We start from the raw sequence: 17,197 nt of genomic DNA, 5'->3' as shown, positions 1-17,197 counted from the left end.
TAGCAGATTATGTGAGTGAGATGTATAGCTTTCAAAAGTATGAACAATATCAAGGGAATAAAGCCCACAAAATTCCTTTACATTCTCTTACATGGATTTATGTTTCGTGAAATATTCAATCATAATGCCTGATAGCAACGTCAACGGAACACATCAAGCTGTCCTGCTCTAAACTCGCATGGCAGTGACTGGAAAAGCTCTTCATCGCATCGCTCGTGGGAGGAAAAAAAGCTCAAGGCAAGAACGGCGGCAAGAGGAAAAGGCGCGAAAAGAGGAACACAAATCGCATGAATTGTCTTCATTCTTCAATAGAATATTTTTAATCTTAGTTTTTTATCATACATATTGATGTGTGAACTATACACAAAACATGTAACACTCAATTGAAATGCTAATTCAATAAAAGCTTATATAAAAAATGTTTGACTCAACAGATTTCTCTTTTTTCCTCCAATCTACATTAAATTACTCTGCTTCTAATGTAATCTTCTCTCTCTCTCAACACTGTTGTTCGCCACAGTGAGCGACATTGCTTTAGAGACCACATCAGAGTATTTAATTAGATCTTGTGAGATCATCTTCCATTCCATTAAGTGGTTGGAGTTAGAGCAATGTCGCTCACTGTAGAGCAAAATCTCTTCAATGTTTTCAGTGATTAAGTCCATGCAAGCCAATTTCGCGTGAGTGACTGCGAAGCACGATCAGGCCGAATGTGTGTTTGTGTGTGTTGGATGGTTTTTCTCAGAGAATGCGACACTTCCTCAGCATGGTCTTCTTGCGGGAAGGCTTTCGGCTGGGTCGCAGAATAATCGTACCGTTTGTCTTGGCGAATGTTGGTCCAAAGGCACCTAGACGACGGGCAGAGAGAAAGAAAAAGCCGAAGAGCGACAATGAGAGCGCGTTCAGGAAGAGTGAACACAATGGAATAATTACTGATTGTCGGCTGTCCAACTGTGGTCACACTGCTGTACTGTTGCTTCATCAATTGATGGCATTTCGTGGCTAAATATCTAAAAACTGATCCTACATTCACGTCCTCCTTCACCGATGTCCTGATGAGGCGACATCCCAGGTGCCTGGCCAGCATTTCCGCCTCCTCCGGATGCACCACCGCCTGATCCATCAGATCCACTTTGTTCTGCACTATCACGGTCGGAATCTCACCGCACTCATTCTCCACCTTTTCGTTGGTTTTGCCAAAAAAAAAAGAACACACCAAGAAGAAAGACAACATGAGTTTATAGAAAAAAAGTGAATCGCGTTGCGCATGACGCTCAATTAATGGAGATTAATTTACTTTCATCTTCCAGTCTTTAATTGCCTCGAAAGACAAACGATCTGTGGTGCTGAATGTCAGAACGCACGCCTGAGCTCCTCGGTAGTACGCTTTGGTAATTCTGCAAGAGAAAACACACCAAATTCAGTGGAATTGCTGGGGATTTGCATAGAATTAGCACACGATATTCCATTCTGTGCTTTTCTTCTTCTTCTCTATGTCAACAAAAGAGCGAAGCAGTGTGTTAATTTGGGCCTCTTGAGGCATTTAATACTCACGCGTCGAACTCTTCCTGACCAGCTGTGTCCCACAGCATTATCCTCACGTCCTCGCCATCGATTCTGCAAGTGAAATACTCAATATCAAATTGAACATTTAAATGGCTTTTGGATGAATATTCAATTCAATGCGTTGGTCGAAATGATTCCCGTTGAATTGTGATACAAATAGGAGAATTGCCAAGTAATTTCTCGGGTAGTTCAAGCGTCTGAGTTTATCACTCTCTCCACATCATGGGGAGGATGTCACAGAGTTTATTGTTTAAAGAGGAATACAGCATGCCCAAAGGGGGGCTTTCAAGCTATTGATCTGCCAGGCCTTAAGTCTGCAGATCAGTTCCATGAAAGTCGACAGTACAAACGAGCTTTTCTGAGGCACATCTTCGAGAATCTATGAAGAGCTCAATTGTAAATATGCGAGCTGAACAGAAGGCTGATCTACAATTGAACTCAAACTTGCTTTATCATTGGGCGCACTATGAACTCATTCCAATGGTGAGCAAAGGGGTTTTCAGGTGGGGCTCAATCTCTTGACTGCACAATATTTAGTGCGCAAATATTGTGGAGATCCTGAAAATATGCGAGTTCAATTGTGGATTCCAGTAATAGAACTAAACCCCATAGATTTAAGTTGGTGTTTTTATACTTTCATATCCGATTTGGATTACCCTTACCATGGTATATGAATGGGCGACAACTGTACTTCACCACAGTAGGAGATTCTCAGGGAATTCCCCAGGGAATTGACTACGCTTCAACATCCAGGTTTCCTATGATGTGCATCATGTGAACACATGAGCCAGTGTTTTCGCACACATACGAATCCGTGAAGTGTCGCCAACCTACCCTGGACATGCACAAAGACTAGACAATGTCCAATCTCGCTGGATCCGTGACGAATTACTTAGAGTTTGACTACCTTTTTGCCGAAAATTTCTAGCAGAAAAACATTAAAATCTTACTCAATCTGTCGCTCCAGGAAGTCCACGCCGATGGTCTTCTTGTAGTCCTTCGTGTAGATCCCTTTGCAGTAGCGCTGAATCATTGAACTCTTGCCAACACCGCCATTGCCCACGATCACGACTTTGATCGCGATCTCCAGTTCCTCCTCCCTCATGGTGATGAAGCGACACTCAATGGCATTCATTTACATGCGCTCCCCATCTCTATGCGGGCATCTCACCAGCTTCCTGGCCTTCGGTGGCTGCAAAGAGAAGAACGCACACGTGATCATCTGCTCTGAAGATTTCATCGCGCGACACAAGGATTGGAGAGCGTCTCTTATTGCGTGACGCTGAGCGATTAACACAGGGAATTTTCTCAAGTCATGTCAAGTGGAGTGATAAGACTACAATCTTCGAGAAGCTCCTCTAACCGCGCCATGCACGCCAAAAGCAACTATCAATTAGCACATCTAACATGTGTTAATAAGGCTGATGCAGATTTGGGATTCTGCGAGTCTGTGGAATCCCAATGGATTGGTGGGAAAGACTTCCTCATTGTCTGCCAGCAACATTCAGCACTGCGATAAATCACTCATAAATTTAATGCTTCTGCACAGTGTGAACATTTTCTCAAATCACAGGCAATCTCGCCAAATGATTCGACAAGTGATTTGCGCCAGCAAGAAGCTCTTTGCCGCGGGCAATCGAGTGGAATTACCATGTGGAGAAAGTCTAAGTACAAATCCTAATGAATTGAGCCTCAAACTTCAGAATTTGATGATATTGAATTGATCATAAAACGAATATCTTCAATATCTTACCGAGTAATTTAACACCGTCATTGTCATAGAAATCTCAGGTTGCACTTCAGCTAAGAAAAAGTTCAAGTGCTTTCTCCGTGTTTCTCCCCAATTATAATTCCCAGTTCAATGATTTATTATTATCATTATTATTATTATTATGTAAAGCAAAAAATCACATGAGAGACACTCGACGAGTTCCCTTTCATTTTTGCCTCAATTTGGCGCCACAGAGATGCGATTGTCTCGAGCAATGAGGAAGTTTTCTGTGGCGGAAAATCACACAATAGTTGGACGTGATCTGTTTTTTTGTTTTTTTGGAGGGCGGCGAGGAAAAGCATCAGAGAAAAATTTCTTCACCGCCAATTTGTAATTATCGTGTTTGAGAGGATGATTTGTAAGTAAAAGCTCTAATGACTTCTGTTTTCGTATTTCTTTTGATGCTCAATAATATTTATAGTTCTCACCTCTTCTTTGGGCATTCGCACCTCCAACACTCTTGTGGTCATTGACATAAAAGACGCCCAGGAGAGGAGAAGCAATCGAGCGTCAAAGTGAAGAGATAAAAATTTAATTTCATTGTAATGCCGGCTGAAGTTCAATACATAAAGAGATGAGAGAGTGAGAGAAAATGATGGAGAACGAAAAGGTAATGAAGTCACAGTGGGGAGATTTCTGTGAAATATTCCATCGTTGGGCTTTGGCAAAAAAGAGACGCCTTGCAACAGTGCATTGGGAGTAGCTAATTTAATTAATGAATCTCTCTCTCGACTCTGCAAGAGGAAGAAGCCTCAATAGAATTCCCATCGAGTCTCTTGCGAAGAATTCCAGCATGATTTTGCGCCGCGGTTTTGACCTCAAATTGAGTCAGTTTACGGATAAATTCTTCCTACATTATTTTAATACCATTTCAACTTGCAATTTCTCATGGTTTATTCTTGGAAATTGTGAAATTATTATTGCTATTCTCAAGTCATATTATTAACAAATTCCAAAAAAAATTATCTTGCAATACTTTCACCCTGATCGATAATCTCACGGAAATATTATGCTAAAATCACTGAAATACTTTAATTAAGTTTTACCGTAGATGGAGTTATCGTAATGCGCCTTTTAAGGCGAATCAACCCAGAATAAATAAGCGTGGCAGTTTGCAGTGAAAGAAGCTCTGAAAACACAAAACTCGAATGCAAGACTGACGTCAGAATGAGCATGTTAAGTCACATTAGACGACTGTGAGATAACAGATCGAGTTTCTGGTTTTTGTGCAAAACATCTCCTCAATCTCTTCCCTCCAATTCACCGTGGAGAAGAATTTCCGTGGTTTTTCTCACACTCTGGCGAAGACGTCGCGCAGCGCGAAAACAACTCCAACATATATAAGATTAGATGATTAATTGTCTCTGAGACACACCCTGAAAGTACACTGAATGATCAGAAATGGGTTCAGTCGCGTATTTCACTCTGGTTGAATCGTTTTGCGGTAAATTCTGGGCAAAATTGCCAGTCCGGCAGCAAAATTTACGATTGACACACTTTCCGGAGTCTCGGCATGGAAATGTGTCGATCTCGAGAGTCACCCGTGGTGTCTTTCATTCTATCATGTACCGTTTGGAGGCCACTTGGGATTCTGTGACGCAAAGATCTCCGGAGATTCTCCTGCACAAGCGATTGAGACAAGTGAAAGAAATTCGCGGCGATCCGAATTCGTCAACTTTGGCACGTGTGTGACTTCTTGGGATCAACACACCAGAGATGCAGATAAATGTTCAATCTTTGGTGTTCAGATGGAGTCTTTCGTGTGGTGCAGAATTAATTCACAGTACTGTTAGGCGCCGCGAGGAAATTGGAATAAATATGGCATAATAGCATTCATATTACTGCAGATTATTATCCACAAAGTGAGAAGGCACTTCAGCATTTGCAAGCGAACTTTGCCTTTTTTGCCCATCACTCTTCGACACCAAAAGTATATTTAAAGATAAATATTTGTGCAATAGAGAAAAGCCTCAGCTTATATTGTTCACGATGAAAGTAAATATAAATATACTCGATATGAATAATAAATCAGTCAAACACTGATTTATATTGGTTACAGTTTAGTTAGGGTGAGAGATATGGATAAAAAGCGTGTTAAACTGTTTGTAACACCTCGTATATTCAATGATTTGCATATTATTTGCCATGCTTTTTTTTTACTTTCATTGAAAGTCAAGAGAATTTCTCTGCGCCAACGTGGTAAACTAATATTTATCTACAATAAAGTGTAGCACAATAGATTTATCTGTCTATTTCACTGGAATGCTACAGATATAATTTAAATAGTGTGATGAGAATTTGCATTTTAGATTTGCATCTTCAGTGCAAAATCACTTGGCTTCAGAGAAATTCCTCTCAAAGAATTCTATAACTTCTCCGGGCCATAATTTAGTGTGAGGTTGATTCTAGAAAACCAGAAATAGTAGTTTTCTTCAATCTAAATCGCCTAATAACTCCTGCCCGAGAACCGTTTAGAGAGAGAGATCGGCAAATGTGCGGGTAAAGAGAAATCTGTTGAGGTCATTTTCTTACAACTTCGGCAGCATAACGTGCTAAAATTTTTCATGATCGATTGGCGAGAGGTAGTAAAATTTTTATGTTTCATCTCTAATTTCTGCTCGAGAGAAAGAGAAGCTCATAAATCACCGGTGGAAAAGACTTTCTTTCGATAGTGCACAAATCTTTGTGTGTGGGATTGAAATCAAATATTCGTCTCGTGTGCGACATTGACCAAAAAGGCATCGCGAAGAAGTCAAAACATTGGTGGCAGTGTGACAGGGCGTGTGCGCAAAAAATGCGCCGAAATCAAGGTGTTTGATTATCAATTGTGGAAAGATTCAATCTGACCAAGAGGCGAACCTGATTTAATCTGCACCACAATTCGATTCATAATTAAAATTCCCCTTCACGAGAGCTCTTCGATATATTTATTTTCATTTTACGGTCGTTTAAATATGAGTAAACATCGGAGCACAGATGAACTTTCTCGCTGCCTCTGCTGATCTTCGAGGCACGTGTAAACATCTCTTTGGCTCCATTCTTCTCAATCGAACTCTACGTTCTCATGATTCCCTTTCCAATTTATTATATATTACTCTTTATCTCTCTGCCACCAACCAGCGTATAAAATCCACACATGAGAGCTTCTCTCGCTTCCCGTGACTCTTCAAGAAAAAAGATCACAAGACCGTCAATTTGGGTTCAATTCACTCTGTCCGATCCTCGCGAAATAAATTTGCCGAGTGTGTGGAATATTTGCCAAAAAGAGCAACAATTTTAGTGCCTCTTATTTACACTTTATATGGAATGCTCTCGGGAATGCTCTTAATGGAATTTTACGGTGCTGATGTGGACCAGGAAGGCATTTCCGAGCTCAATCAACAGTTCTCTGATGTGGAAGTCAATAAAAACGCCTCTGGTTTGTGGTTTCTTCTCTCAATTTCCACGCGACCGATATGCAAATTGAGGCAGAAGAAGAAGGGCATCAAATTTGTCGATAGAATTATTAAAGAATTCTTGCTACCATGCATCTTTCCAACTGTCCCACTTTGCACTAAGCGAGAAAAGAAGATAATACAAACAGAAAGTATTACTTTACAATAAATTATTCATTCAGCAAATCAAGCAAGAGAGATTTTCTCTCTAAAAGAACATGAATTTTTATCTGGAGATTCATCTATGGAAAACATGCTTTTAGCCTGAGTTAAGCATTTTTCTCGGGTTCGAGGGGTAAAAACGACTCAATTAATTGTAGACTTAATCCATGGTGAGTGACTCAATAACTCAGAAGTCTCTCTCTCACTCAACTTTGCCACCAAGAGTGCGCGCGAGTTGAGCAAAAAAGGCGCATATTCAACTCAAACTCAAACCAATCATTTTTGCGTATTATTCACTATCATCTCAATAAATTGCACTGACACTGATTTGAGTGTGTCTCTCATTAGAGAATTGACGGGAGTTGTAATTATTTGAAAAATTCCCCGAAGCAATTCTTGGCGCGATAATCATTTGCGTCCGCTGAGACAGTTCGTCGGTCTCACCATAAAAATTACATAAAAATTTTTAAACCAACTTCATCAGCAACCCGAGAAGAGCGAATAATTGCCCGAGGAGTTTCATTGACCTCGCGACCGGGCGAGTTTCGTTCTTTTCTTATTTTTTGGGGGGAAAGCGCTGAGGGTCTTTTTGCAGCCCGAGTGAAGAAATTAGACTTGAATTTTTACCCCGAAAACACCTGTTTGTTCATACACAGCCTAAGAAAACCGGTCTTCGCGGGCTGCTCGCTTCCTCCACTTCCCTTTATTCTCAGCACCATCAGCAGGTCACCATGCCATGGAGTGTCTCTTCTTCTTGTTCCTCTCCCCACGCCAGCTCGGCCAGCAGTCACATCATCACAACGTCCAAATGGAACTGTCGTCAGAGCGCAGAACGTAAATAAATAACATAATCATTTTGCCATTTTGCAAGAGGCACGATTAACAAATCATGTCGCACTTCTCACACTTTTAATCCCATTTTTCCCCGGGAAATTCCTGCTGGCAGACAAATCGAAGGCCTCCCAACGGTTCCTCGCTTTTCCCATCGTTCAATAACTCAATCGAACCGCTCGTATCGCCTGTGCATGCATATTAATGGCGTTATTATGATGATTTCCGGCTACTCTCCAGCTATTTGTTACAATTTCTCACATGCAGCCGCATTCGGACGCCGAGGTCCATTTAATGTCGCCCTCCAGATGTGCCCTATTACATTTATTGGCCATCCCAACAAATAGTAAGTCACGAAGAATGGGAAATTTATGGATGAGCGCAACCAACAACCTGACTCGTTCTCAAAACCATTTGTCCGCCACATAAATTCCATTAATTAGTCAAAAGTAATTTGGAATTCCAACCAATGGAAACAGAATTAAATTGCCCGAAGATCAGTAAATAGAATCTCGGGTGATTCCGAAAAAAAATTTATAGCGATAATTAGGAATTTTGTGGCGCAATTTGCCAAAAAACAAAGGAAAACTCTTCTTGTGAGTAACTTTCAAGATTAATTTTCCAATTAGTTGATTTTATGCGTTAAGAACGAATTGAATGAGAAATAGCGACACAGTCCATTGGATTTCCTCTGCAAGTTGCATGAAAAGCGAAACACTTCATTAGCAAACAAACCCAGAGGTGTTTCCCAAAAATGACTCCTCTTGCCCAACAGTGTCGTTTTCATCAAACAAATATGCATTTTTCATGAACCACCAGTGGCTGTAATTGTGAGAAATTCACTTCTGCCTTTTTGGCCAACAACATTGAAAGTCTTTCAACACTGCGCGCTTCCTCATAAATTGTCTGGGCTGGAATTTGCTCTGATTGGCATTCCATGGAAGAAGCTAAAGGCGAGCGCGCAACTATGAAAATCATCTCCTTTATAGGCGAAAGACTGTCCGTATGTGAAAAATTTCCTCACTGCAGCTTTCCGCATTCATTTTTCATCTCTCAACCTGCACAGATGATCGAAAAGAAAAAAAACCGAGTTGGAGAGAAAAGAAAAAGATTGGAAGCAATCGGAATAGGTTCAGTTCAACAACTGTTTAGCCGTTGTCTCGACGATAAGATGGAGCTCGATTGGCAAAGTCATGGGCTGGAAAAAGACGTGAGATTCCGGAGGAGAGGAAAATTTATAACCGTACCACAAAGTGAATAGCTGTTTACCCACCAAGAATGGTCTTATTCTCCAGTGCTGGAAAATCACTGTGTGAGTGGAATTTCTCGCAAGTACGGAGAAGCCTGGGTGTTGCTACCATTTTTTTCCTTCTCTTCTCTTCTTTTTCACCATCGAGCAAATGATTTAAGATCGTTCTCAGATGGTGTGGAGGGAATATTGTGTAAGACAAGAAAGCCACAGTCACATTATCTTCACATTAATGACTCCATTCCAATATCGCGCCAGCATTTCTCTCCCAACACAATCTTGGCGTTTTCAGCAACTTGGATAAAAGCGCATCACCTCGAATTAATTACCTTTCTTGCACGCAGTTTCTGAGGTCGATTTTATCTCACCAGATATTTTAAATATCTCTTTGCCAAATGGCTCAACCACTGCACACACTCAACATTTAACAACTCTGACACTGAAAACAGTGACGCGCTTCTTTGCTTCAAATCCTCAACTTTTCCACTGGAATTGATCTTCAGGTCACGAACAAAGTCTCTATGATTGCAACTCTTTTTTTGATTTCCTCCGCCAATTCTTCGCACGCAATTCCACGTGATGCACTGCACAGGCTCACCTAAGAGTCCTGCGGATCCTCAGTGGCATCCTCTGTGCACAAAAAGGGGGCTGAAGAGCAGCCGATTTAATTACCGCACCAGGTGAGATGCTTCGCGATCGAGTGCCTCTTTTGTACTGACTCTGCGGCGGTTTCGGCTTCGCTACAATGGCTGAAGAACTGAATAAAGTTCCCTCGCATGCCCGATAGTGGTTTCCAGCAGAGACCGCAGCGGATCTCTTGCTGGCCACCCTGTGTCGCCTCTCGGCGAGCGAAGAGTGGCGGAAGAGGTCAAGAGAGGCAGACAAGGTGAAGACGCCAAGATCGCTCTTCATTCACGAATTCTGGGAAAAAGTAAACCTGGCAAAACTCCGGCAAAAGGGCATCTTCCCAACTGCAGCATCACGCCTACGGTGAAATCGTGATCACATCCACTAAAATGTAACGCAATTCGATGTCGAAGCCCCGTAATTACAATGAATACGAATATGTTTGCTCGTTCCGCTCTTGCGATCCTCAAGCCTCGCGGCCACGACGCGGCTTCTGGAATTTGTCCCGCACAAACACACACAGGAAGCGCGCCCTGCCCTGCGCCCAATTGTGTGATCTCTGACACTCATTTGTCCATTGTCTGGATCTTCCCGATCGCGAGAATTATGACGTACAGTGTCGATGTCAGCGCCAATGATAAATTCTCCCACTTTTATCATTCTCCAGCGCGCGCTGCTCAAGAATGGATGCACAAAAGGTGTAGAGAGATGCTCAGATGCGAGTGGCTCTCTTGGGAGCACTTCTGCGCGCTCTTCACAATGCCTCCCTCGGACACTAATCAATTTTATGTGAGTTTGAGCATCTTTATTCCACACAGTGAGTCGATCGAGGTGTTTTTTCGCTCTGTGTTCCGATTGAAACGTACCAGAAATGAATGTTAGATGAATGTCCAAAATCCTGACTGTATCCTTGTTGATTAATTAGGATAAATAAGAGAAAAATCCAATAATTCAATCTCCATGATCCACATTGAGAGAAAATTACTCTTCGCCTTGGAATACCAGGAATGTCTAGCTGACGAATATGAGAGATAACTTTTCTCCAAGAAATTGGCTCTCTTGATGCCAATTGAGAGCCTTTTCACTCTGAGAATGTCTCGAATTTCACCAGCTTACGCTGCAATTTGTCTCAAGAGGAAGCAATTGAAGGAGAACGCATGGGAAATGTTAAACTTCCATCTGATAGTCGCCCGAGATGTCCTACAAACGCCACCTTTTCACTCTCAGCCGAACAGGAAGAAGCCGAAGGCAGACTGTGAATGAAGATCTGATCGCATTGTTGACTTAAAACAAGGGGGATTTATGGGAGCATCATCCTCCGTCCGTGACGACCTTCGATGAATTACATAATTGCCGCATCTATCATCGCAAGTAAATCGCTCATTTAGCGCGACAAGCAACAAGAGCTCATTCTCCTCTTCTCTCAATTCATCTTTTATTCGGTATTTCATTTGTGTTTCTCTCTTTCTTTCCTTGTAAATTACGCATTTTTCTACAATGCTTAAATATTCATATTTTTCTCTATTTCAGTTTTAATCACATTTTCTCTCATTCGCACCTCAAAAAGCATGTCTTCTTGTCTCGTGAGAATATCAAAGAACGTCTTGTCCGACCGTGCTTTCTAATTATTTTTTTTTCTTTTTTTGCGGAAGAAAGATTAAACAAATATTATTGAGCATATAAAGATTTGCCAACTTCACATAAAGCGTCACAAAATTTCCAATATTAGTCACTTCTCTCTCTCTCTTATGGCTTTATCTCGAAGCTCGAATTTTTTTTTGCTCGCAAATTACTTATCAAAAAGAGAGTAATAATGTTTGGAGCACTGCTTGGCTCTCCTTGACAATTTTTTAATAATAGAATATAATGCAATTTTCGCTAGCGCATCTCAGTCTCACTCATGTGATTTGTAGTTAATTGTTTTTATCATACTAAAAAAAAAATGTGTTTCTCTGTGATTCCGCCGAAAAGGGTCTTATCATTGTTCTCTAAATTGATTTAATTGTCCGCTTTGTACATAAAAAATCACAGCTCTTGACATGGAAGAATCGCACAAAATTCCACGCCAATTCATTTAAACTCGCCTCAGCAATTGAGATCAATACTTTGTGTCTTTCTCATTGTTTTACTTAATCCTAAAGTTACGCGACAATTCCTAACATCTAAACCTTATGAGCTCATACACTTAAATTGGTCTACAAGAACTTTGATACGTTGTTTGTTTGTTTGTTTGTTTTTTGGTCAATTGATCATCGATGAAAGCACATTGATTAAGCAACGATTCATTCGCTCTTTATAGGCTATAATGCTTTAAAAGGCAGAGAGTTTCCAAGAATACTTCAACAAAGAGAAAAATAATAAAACAATACCTCTTTTTTAGCATAAAAAAAGCACCAGAAAGCAGCAGCGACGCAGGATTCGAGCGGATCCTCAGGTCTGTCGCTGCAGCGCATTCGTGATTTTGGCCTTTAGTGGTGCCAAATCAAGCTTCCGGAAGCGTGGCAGGGACGCAAATCGACGGAATCCCGACGACAAGTCAGCACGCAGAGAGCATCTGTTGATTCGTGACAATGTGGCGCACTTCCCGCCAATGGACTGAACTTCCAGGCGATTCTCAACGCTCGGCGGCGGCGGCGGACTGTCGCTGATGGGCGGCTTTTCGGGCTGACTTCGTGGCTTTGGCTTCCTCTTGGCCAGATGAGCCTCCCCATTGGCATACATGGTCTGTCGCGTGACCTCCGGACTCTTCTGGTAGCGTCTCTTACCCTCGCGCACAATCTCATTGGGATAGTAGGACGGAATCTTCTCATCGAACGTGTTCACGCGCCGCCGCACCTGCTGCTGCAGATCATTCCTCTCCTCCGGCGACATGGAGATGCTGGGATCCACTGGCCGATCGGTGCCACGCAAGAATGTCACATTGGACACATAATCAACACTGGCAGCGGCCTCCAGGCGATCGAGCTCCTGCACAGCCTCCGGACTGAAGCCACTGCCATTCATCTCCACATAGCCCGAGGCGACTTTCTGCTGCGACTCCAGCCTGTCCAGCTCCTTCACCTTCTCGCGATCGAAACCAGCCGGGCCCATCTCGAGGTATCCATCAGGAGTGCCTCTCTCGTCCTGGAACTTGAAGTAGATGCTGTTGAACGCGCCACTCACTGACTGGTCAGCATTCTCAGTCTCTGGCAGTGTTTCCTGCGAACTCACAGGCGTCTCCACGTGCAGCAGATCGGCCACTGACGACTTGACCGATCGCCTGTCGTCCATGACATCCTCAAAGGGTGTCTTTGTCTCCGGCTGCGACGACACTGTGTTGAGATAGGACTCGTGGCAGAAGAAGTCATCAGAAACACTCGTGCCGCACTGATATTGCGTCATGGCATCGGATTCTGACACACTCCTGGTCATCTTGGTGAGATTGGGACTGGAAAAGCTGTTCCTCTTGCCTTGCGTGATGTCCAAACTCAGGAATTTCGTACTGAGACTTTCGCTCTTCTTTCCCTTCTTGTCCTTCGACGTCCTCCTGCCCAGTCCTAGCACATTGTCCAGCATCGTCCTGTAGCGCCTCTTCTTCAGCACCTCAGACTCTGGATTCGTGAAGGAGCGCGGAATTCCACTCTCGAAAGTGTTCATTCGCGTGCGCGGAGGCAATGGCGGTGGCATTTCATTTGCCACCTTCTGCGCGTCCGTCTCCACGGGCAGCATCTCCTCGTAGATCCCTGACACAATGGAAGCTCGCGGTGCCTTGGCATCGGGAATCTCCTCGTAGATGCCAGAAGTTCGTTGTGTATCTCCGTACGAGCGCATGCCTCTCGTCTCCCAGATATTCTCGTACAACTGGGAGGGCTTCTCGCTCTCGTCCACTGTGGACGCTCTACTGTGTCGCTTGGAGGCGATCAACTGCTGACTGTACAGCTCCAGGTCCTGGATGGCCATCTGCAGCCACTTCACGTGCTTCTCGCAGCTCACTTTAGAGTCGAAACTCAGGAAAATCGTGCAGCGCTGATTGTAGGTCCACGAGAGACTGCAGATGTGTTGCTTCTTGCGCGATGTCGCCTGAATCACACACAGAGAAATATTTGTTATTGGCACTATTTTTGGAAAAACCGCAAGTGATAAAAATTCTGGGAAAAACCCACCATTTGTACATTGATTCCGGGAACATTGATTCTTATGGTTAAATTTGAGCTGATTTCTGCATTGTGATGCATCATGGAAATTCGCAGGTGGCAGGGAAAACATCTGATGGGTTCCACTTTCAGGAAGAACTTTGTCCACGTGCGCAGATTCAGGTAGTCGATGAGCTTCTCCCGCGTATCCATTTTCACGTCCACACACATCAGCAACTCATTGGCTTCCATGCCTGCGGCGCTTCCGGTGGGACTTCTCTTGCTGATCTGCGAGTGGGAGAGAAACAAAGCCACAGTTCACTCGCTGACCTCTCCAGCAAAACTGCGCGCGCGCTGGCATGCCTCAAGGGTTTTTCCCTTATCAGGGCCGCAGTGAATTGCCCAGAGAATGACGCCAATCTCAAAACAATCAGACATTGAGGTTATGTGTGAGTGTTGGAGTTTTTGCGTGATTCAGTGTTTACATTTTACGCCAATTCTATAAATAAACCCACATTCCGCACTCATGTTGGTCATTCACGTGACGCGAACTGGGGCGGTGAAGCTGCAGAAAAGGCGCAGAGAAGCGACTTCTTGGCATCGCGCAAACAAGGAGGGCGCCATACTTCAGGGCTCCGTCGCTATCAATTCTGGGAATTGTCGCAACCTGAGATGCCAATCAGTCGCGATACTTACATGTATGTGTTGGGCAGTGTACGAATCAGTCTTTGGCGGTTGATAAATTACATTTTTTCTGCAGGGAGAACTGATAAAGAACAGAAAAACCGCGCCCACTGAGAAATAGATATGAGAGCGTGTGGAAAAAACACACGCATGCGCTCTGCTGAGCAAAATCAGCAACATATGGAGGGGAGGAGTGTCATCCTCTCATTTCCCCTACATTTTCCCCCTAACAAATGTATTTATTGAAATTCGCAGGAAATCTTGTTTGTGATGGCAGAATGATTTTCTTAATATCCTGTGGTTCATCTGGCATTGTTTAACACCTAAATTACATTTGAATTTTGTTAAAAATTGCGAAAAATCCGGGGATTACCGATATATCGAGCAACTTCTCCTCTGAGCTCAAAAAATCGGTGGGATGAGCGTGATCTGTCACTTGTTGTCGAGTTTCTGCGAACGTCGCAAGAAAGGACTCTGAGATTGTGTTTTTCTGCGTCTTATCACGGATTTCACGGGCAATTTATGCTGTTCCAATGGATGTGGTAAGTCAGAGATGTCTGGAAATCGCTGTAGTGACTTTTGACCTTATGTCTTTCCCGCGCAAAGGTGTACTTGCCGCATCTTCTGGTGGGAGGAAAGATCATCAAACTGGTGCCGGACTTCAATCAAGTGGGATCAAGGAAAGCGGATCTTTTGCACAATCCCATCGTCCTGGAGAGCGATGCTGTGGACGGAAAGCATGCAATCTTATCTTTCGACATCCTAAAAGGAACAACACAGATACTCGATCTCGTGAGCAAGGCTGGAACGTTCGTGGATGGAGAGAAGATCGCGCCGATCGAGTGGAAGCTTCTGAAGCACGGAGAAAAGGTGGTCTTTGGCGATGTCGAGACGACATTTTGCACAAAAGACACGCAGAGTGAGCGGCAGATCATGGACAACACTCCGTCGAATAGCAATGACTCCGCTGAGAACTTCAAAGTGATCCCAGTCAGTCTTCCAGTGAAGACTGAGAGAATCTTGGTTCCGGACACGCAGCACGAGAGCCAGTGTGATGAATCTTTCGAGCACGTCGAACTGCCGGAGACACAAATGCCAGAACTGTACAAATCCAAGGAGGAGTTTGATGGCATTTTCGTGCCAGAAACTCAACCGGCAGCGGAAAATGAAGAGAGTTTGTTGGACATTTCACTGCCCGAAACTGAAATATCCACACCCGTTTCTCGGATGTCTTTTGAGGACAGTTCAAAAATGGATGATACTTGTGTTGACGTCTGGAACGTAGCGACGCAGATCCTTGACCGACAGATGGAGAAGGACTCGATTTTGTCAGACAATTTGCTAGAGAATTGCGTCAAAAGCGACTTCTGCGAATTGTCGACGCAAGTTTTTGATCGCAGCAAGCTCGCGCCTGCTAATTTGACTAAAGACAGTGGGCTGAACTCTCCTGCCAGTTCATCACTGAACGGTGTTAAGGATGAGTCTTCCGACATACTCACACAGACCTGCAATACCACTAAAAATGCTGAGGAACGGACGGTTTTGAAGGCCGGCGACAAAAGACCACATTCTGCTGTGACTGAAATTAAGGATGAGGATGAAACGGATTGCGAGGACGAACTGGCTGGTTTTACAAGTCCAGAGAATCCTCAAATGCAGCCTCAAGTGAAGTTGATTCGATTGGCGCATGAAAATGTCTGCGAAGCAGCAACGCAGAAATTTCAGCTGAACTCAATCCGATCAAATATCTCACAGACTTCCAGGACGATCTCAAAAGAGCCTTTGGAGGCGGCGCAATCGTTCGGGAGTCAGGAGGGGAACAACAGTGTTCTCGCACAGTTCAGATTCACCAACGACTTGTCCAGCACTTTCTCTGATGATCTCTTAACGCCGCCGTGTCTCATTGCACTGCCCACGCGACAGGGAAAGAACAGACCGGAAACCAAGGATTCCGGCAAGAGAACTTCCAAGAAATGGATCTTTCCTGAGAGTTCTGACGATGAAGACGATTACACGGCGTTTAGTCCCACGCAAGGCATGAAAACGCCAGAGAAGCCACGCGAACTCTCAACCAAAGCGAAGCTGAGGTTGAAGGCTATCGCTATCTTAGATTCTCCCAACACTGCTATGGATTCTGAAGCTGCCACAGATGGCGAACCGGAGAAGCCCATCAGGAAGCATAATTCGAAGAAGAATGTGAGTTTTTTCTTGACTTTTTTTCCTTAACATCTCAACAGTTCCTTATGTTCTTGATCATCCTAAGTCATTCCTGGGCAGCCAAATGCTCTATCGGGACCAGCTGCCGGCAATTGAGAATATTAGTGAGTTGATTACCCTGCCGGAGACGTTTTCCTACCCTCAGCCACGTGATGACGATGCTATTTTCCTCAGAGAACTCGCTGAGAGTGCTTGGGACAGGTTTTCTTGTAACTATTCTTCGCTTTTCTGTCTCTTGCTGAATCCATTAACCCGATCCGGACAATGCAGATACAAAATTTGTTCATCTTCTCGTTTTTCTGTTGCCAATTATGCTGGGATTGTGACTAAAATTACACATTATCACGCATATAATCGTCTTACATGTTCTCATAATCTCTAATCAGTGCCGCTTTTGACCTTTCTTTTACTTTTTCAGGACTCAAAGCTGCCCAAAACATCTCACATGTCTCCTGTTCAGCTTCGACGTTCCAGGCGGGCAGTGAAGAGAATGCAATATCAGGATTTCGAGACATAAGACAGGCAAAAAACTTGCCGAAGACAT

The 17,197-nt window shown here is 43.6% G+C and overlaps 3 protein-coding genes across 4 annotated transcripts; 1 reads left to right on the top strand and 2 right to left on the bottom strand.

The window, feature by feature from the left end:
- Positions 1-310: 310 nt before the first annotated feature.
- Positions 311-9,542, bottom strand: LOC132260635 (ras-related protein Rab-23). The gene is made up of 6 exons (XM_059758881.1): positions 9,343-9,542; positions 2,517-2,758; positions 1,555-1,617; positions 1,298-1,397; positions 934-1,180; positions 311-848 (listed from the first exon to the last, which is right to left on the bottom strand). The coding sequence occupies exons 2-6, from the start codon at positions 2,699-2,701 to the stop codon at positions 742-744; spliced, it is 702 nt and encodes a 233-aa protein (XP_059614864.1). The 5' UTR covers positions 2,702-2,758; positions 9,343-9,542; the 3' UTR covers positions 311-741.
- A 1,381-nt stretch (positions 9,543-10,923) lies between these two features.
- LOC132259049 (uncharacterized) lies at positions 10,924-14,659 on the bottom strand. The gene is made up of 3 exons (XM_059756593.1): positions 14,449-14,659; positions 13,783-14,040; positions 10,924-13,699 (listed from the first exon to the last, which is right to left on the bottom strand). Exons 1-3 carry the CDS (start codon positions 14,614-14,616, stop codon positions 12,071-12,073), a joined length of 2,055 nt encoding a protein of 684 aa, XP_059612576.1. The 5' UTR covers positions 14,617-14,659; the 3' UTR covers positions 10,924-12,070.
- A 192-nt stretch (positions 14,660-14,851) lies between these two features.
- On the top strand, positions 14,852-17,181 carry LOC132259050 (uncharacterized). 2 transcript variants are annotated; one of them, XM_059756594.1, is made up of 4 exons: positions 14,852-14,978; positions 15,043-16,632; positions 16,700-16,862; positions 17,072-17,181. In XM_059756594.1, coding segments are annotated over exons 1-4 (1,764 nt in total). In that variant the 5' UTR covers positions 14,852-14,969; the 3' UTR covers positions 17,074-17,181. The 2 variants fall into 2 exon arrangements, with proteins under 2 accessions (XP_059612577.1, XP_059612578.1); XM_059756595.1 differs by lacking the exon at positions 16,700-16,862 and having other exon boundaries at positions 14,853-14,978; positions 17,072-17,180.
- The last annotated feature ends 16 nt before the right edge of the window (positions 17,182-17,197 follow it).

Source organism: Phlebotomus argentipes, unplaced genomic scaffold, assembly GCF_947086385.1.
Source record: "Phlebotomus argentipes unplaced genomic scaffold, Phlebotomus argentipes genome assembly scaffold_18, whole genome shotgun sequence".
Classification (NCBI taxonomy): Eukaryota; Metazoa; Arthropoda; class Insecta; order Diptera; family Psychodidae; genus Phlebotomus; species Phlebotomus argentipes.
The sequence above is the reverse complement of the archived record's forward strand: the minus strand, read 5'-3'. Positions and strand labels throughout refer to the sequence as shown.

Coding starts and splice junctions, on each gene's coding strand:
- LOC132259050 (XM_059756594.1), top strand. Junction 16,633..16,699: donor AGCATAATTCGAAGAAGAAT/GTGAGTTTTTTC, acceptor GATCATCCTAAG/TCATTCCTGGGCAGCCAAAT.
- LOC132260635 (XM_059758881.1), bottom strand. CDS start 2,701: ATGAATGCCATTGAGTGTCGCTTCATCACCATGAGGGAGGAGGAACTG. Junction 1,618..2,516: donor TTCCTGGAGCGACAGATTGA/GTAAGATTTTAA, acceptor TTTCACTTGCAG/AATCGATGGCGAGGACGTGA. Junction 1,398..1,554: donor GGTCAGGAAGAGTTCGACGC/GTGAGTATTAAA, acceptor TTTCTCTTGCAG/AATTACCAAAGCGTACTACC.
- LOC132259049 (XM_059756593.1), bottom strand. CDS start 14,616: ATGTTGCTGATTTTGCTCAGCAGAGCGCATGCGTGTGTTTTTTCCACA. Junction 14,041..14,448: donor ACACTGCCCAACACATACAT/GTAAGTATCGCG, acceptor TCCCACTCGCAG/ATCAGCAAGAGAAGTCCCAC. Junction 13,700..13,782: donor CCGGAATCAATGTACAAATG/GTGGGTTTTTCC, acceptor TGTGTGATTCAG/GCGACATCGCGCAAGAAGCA.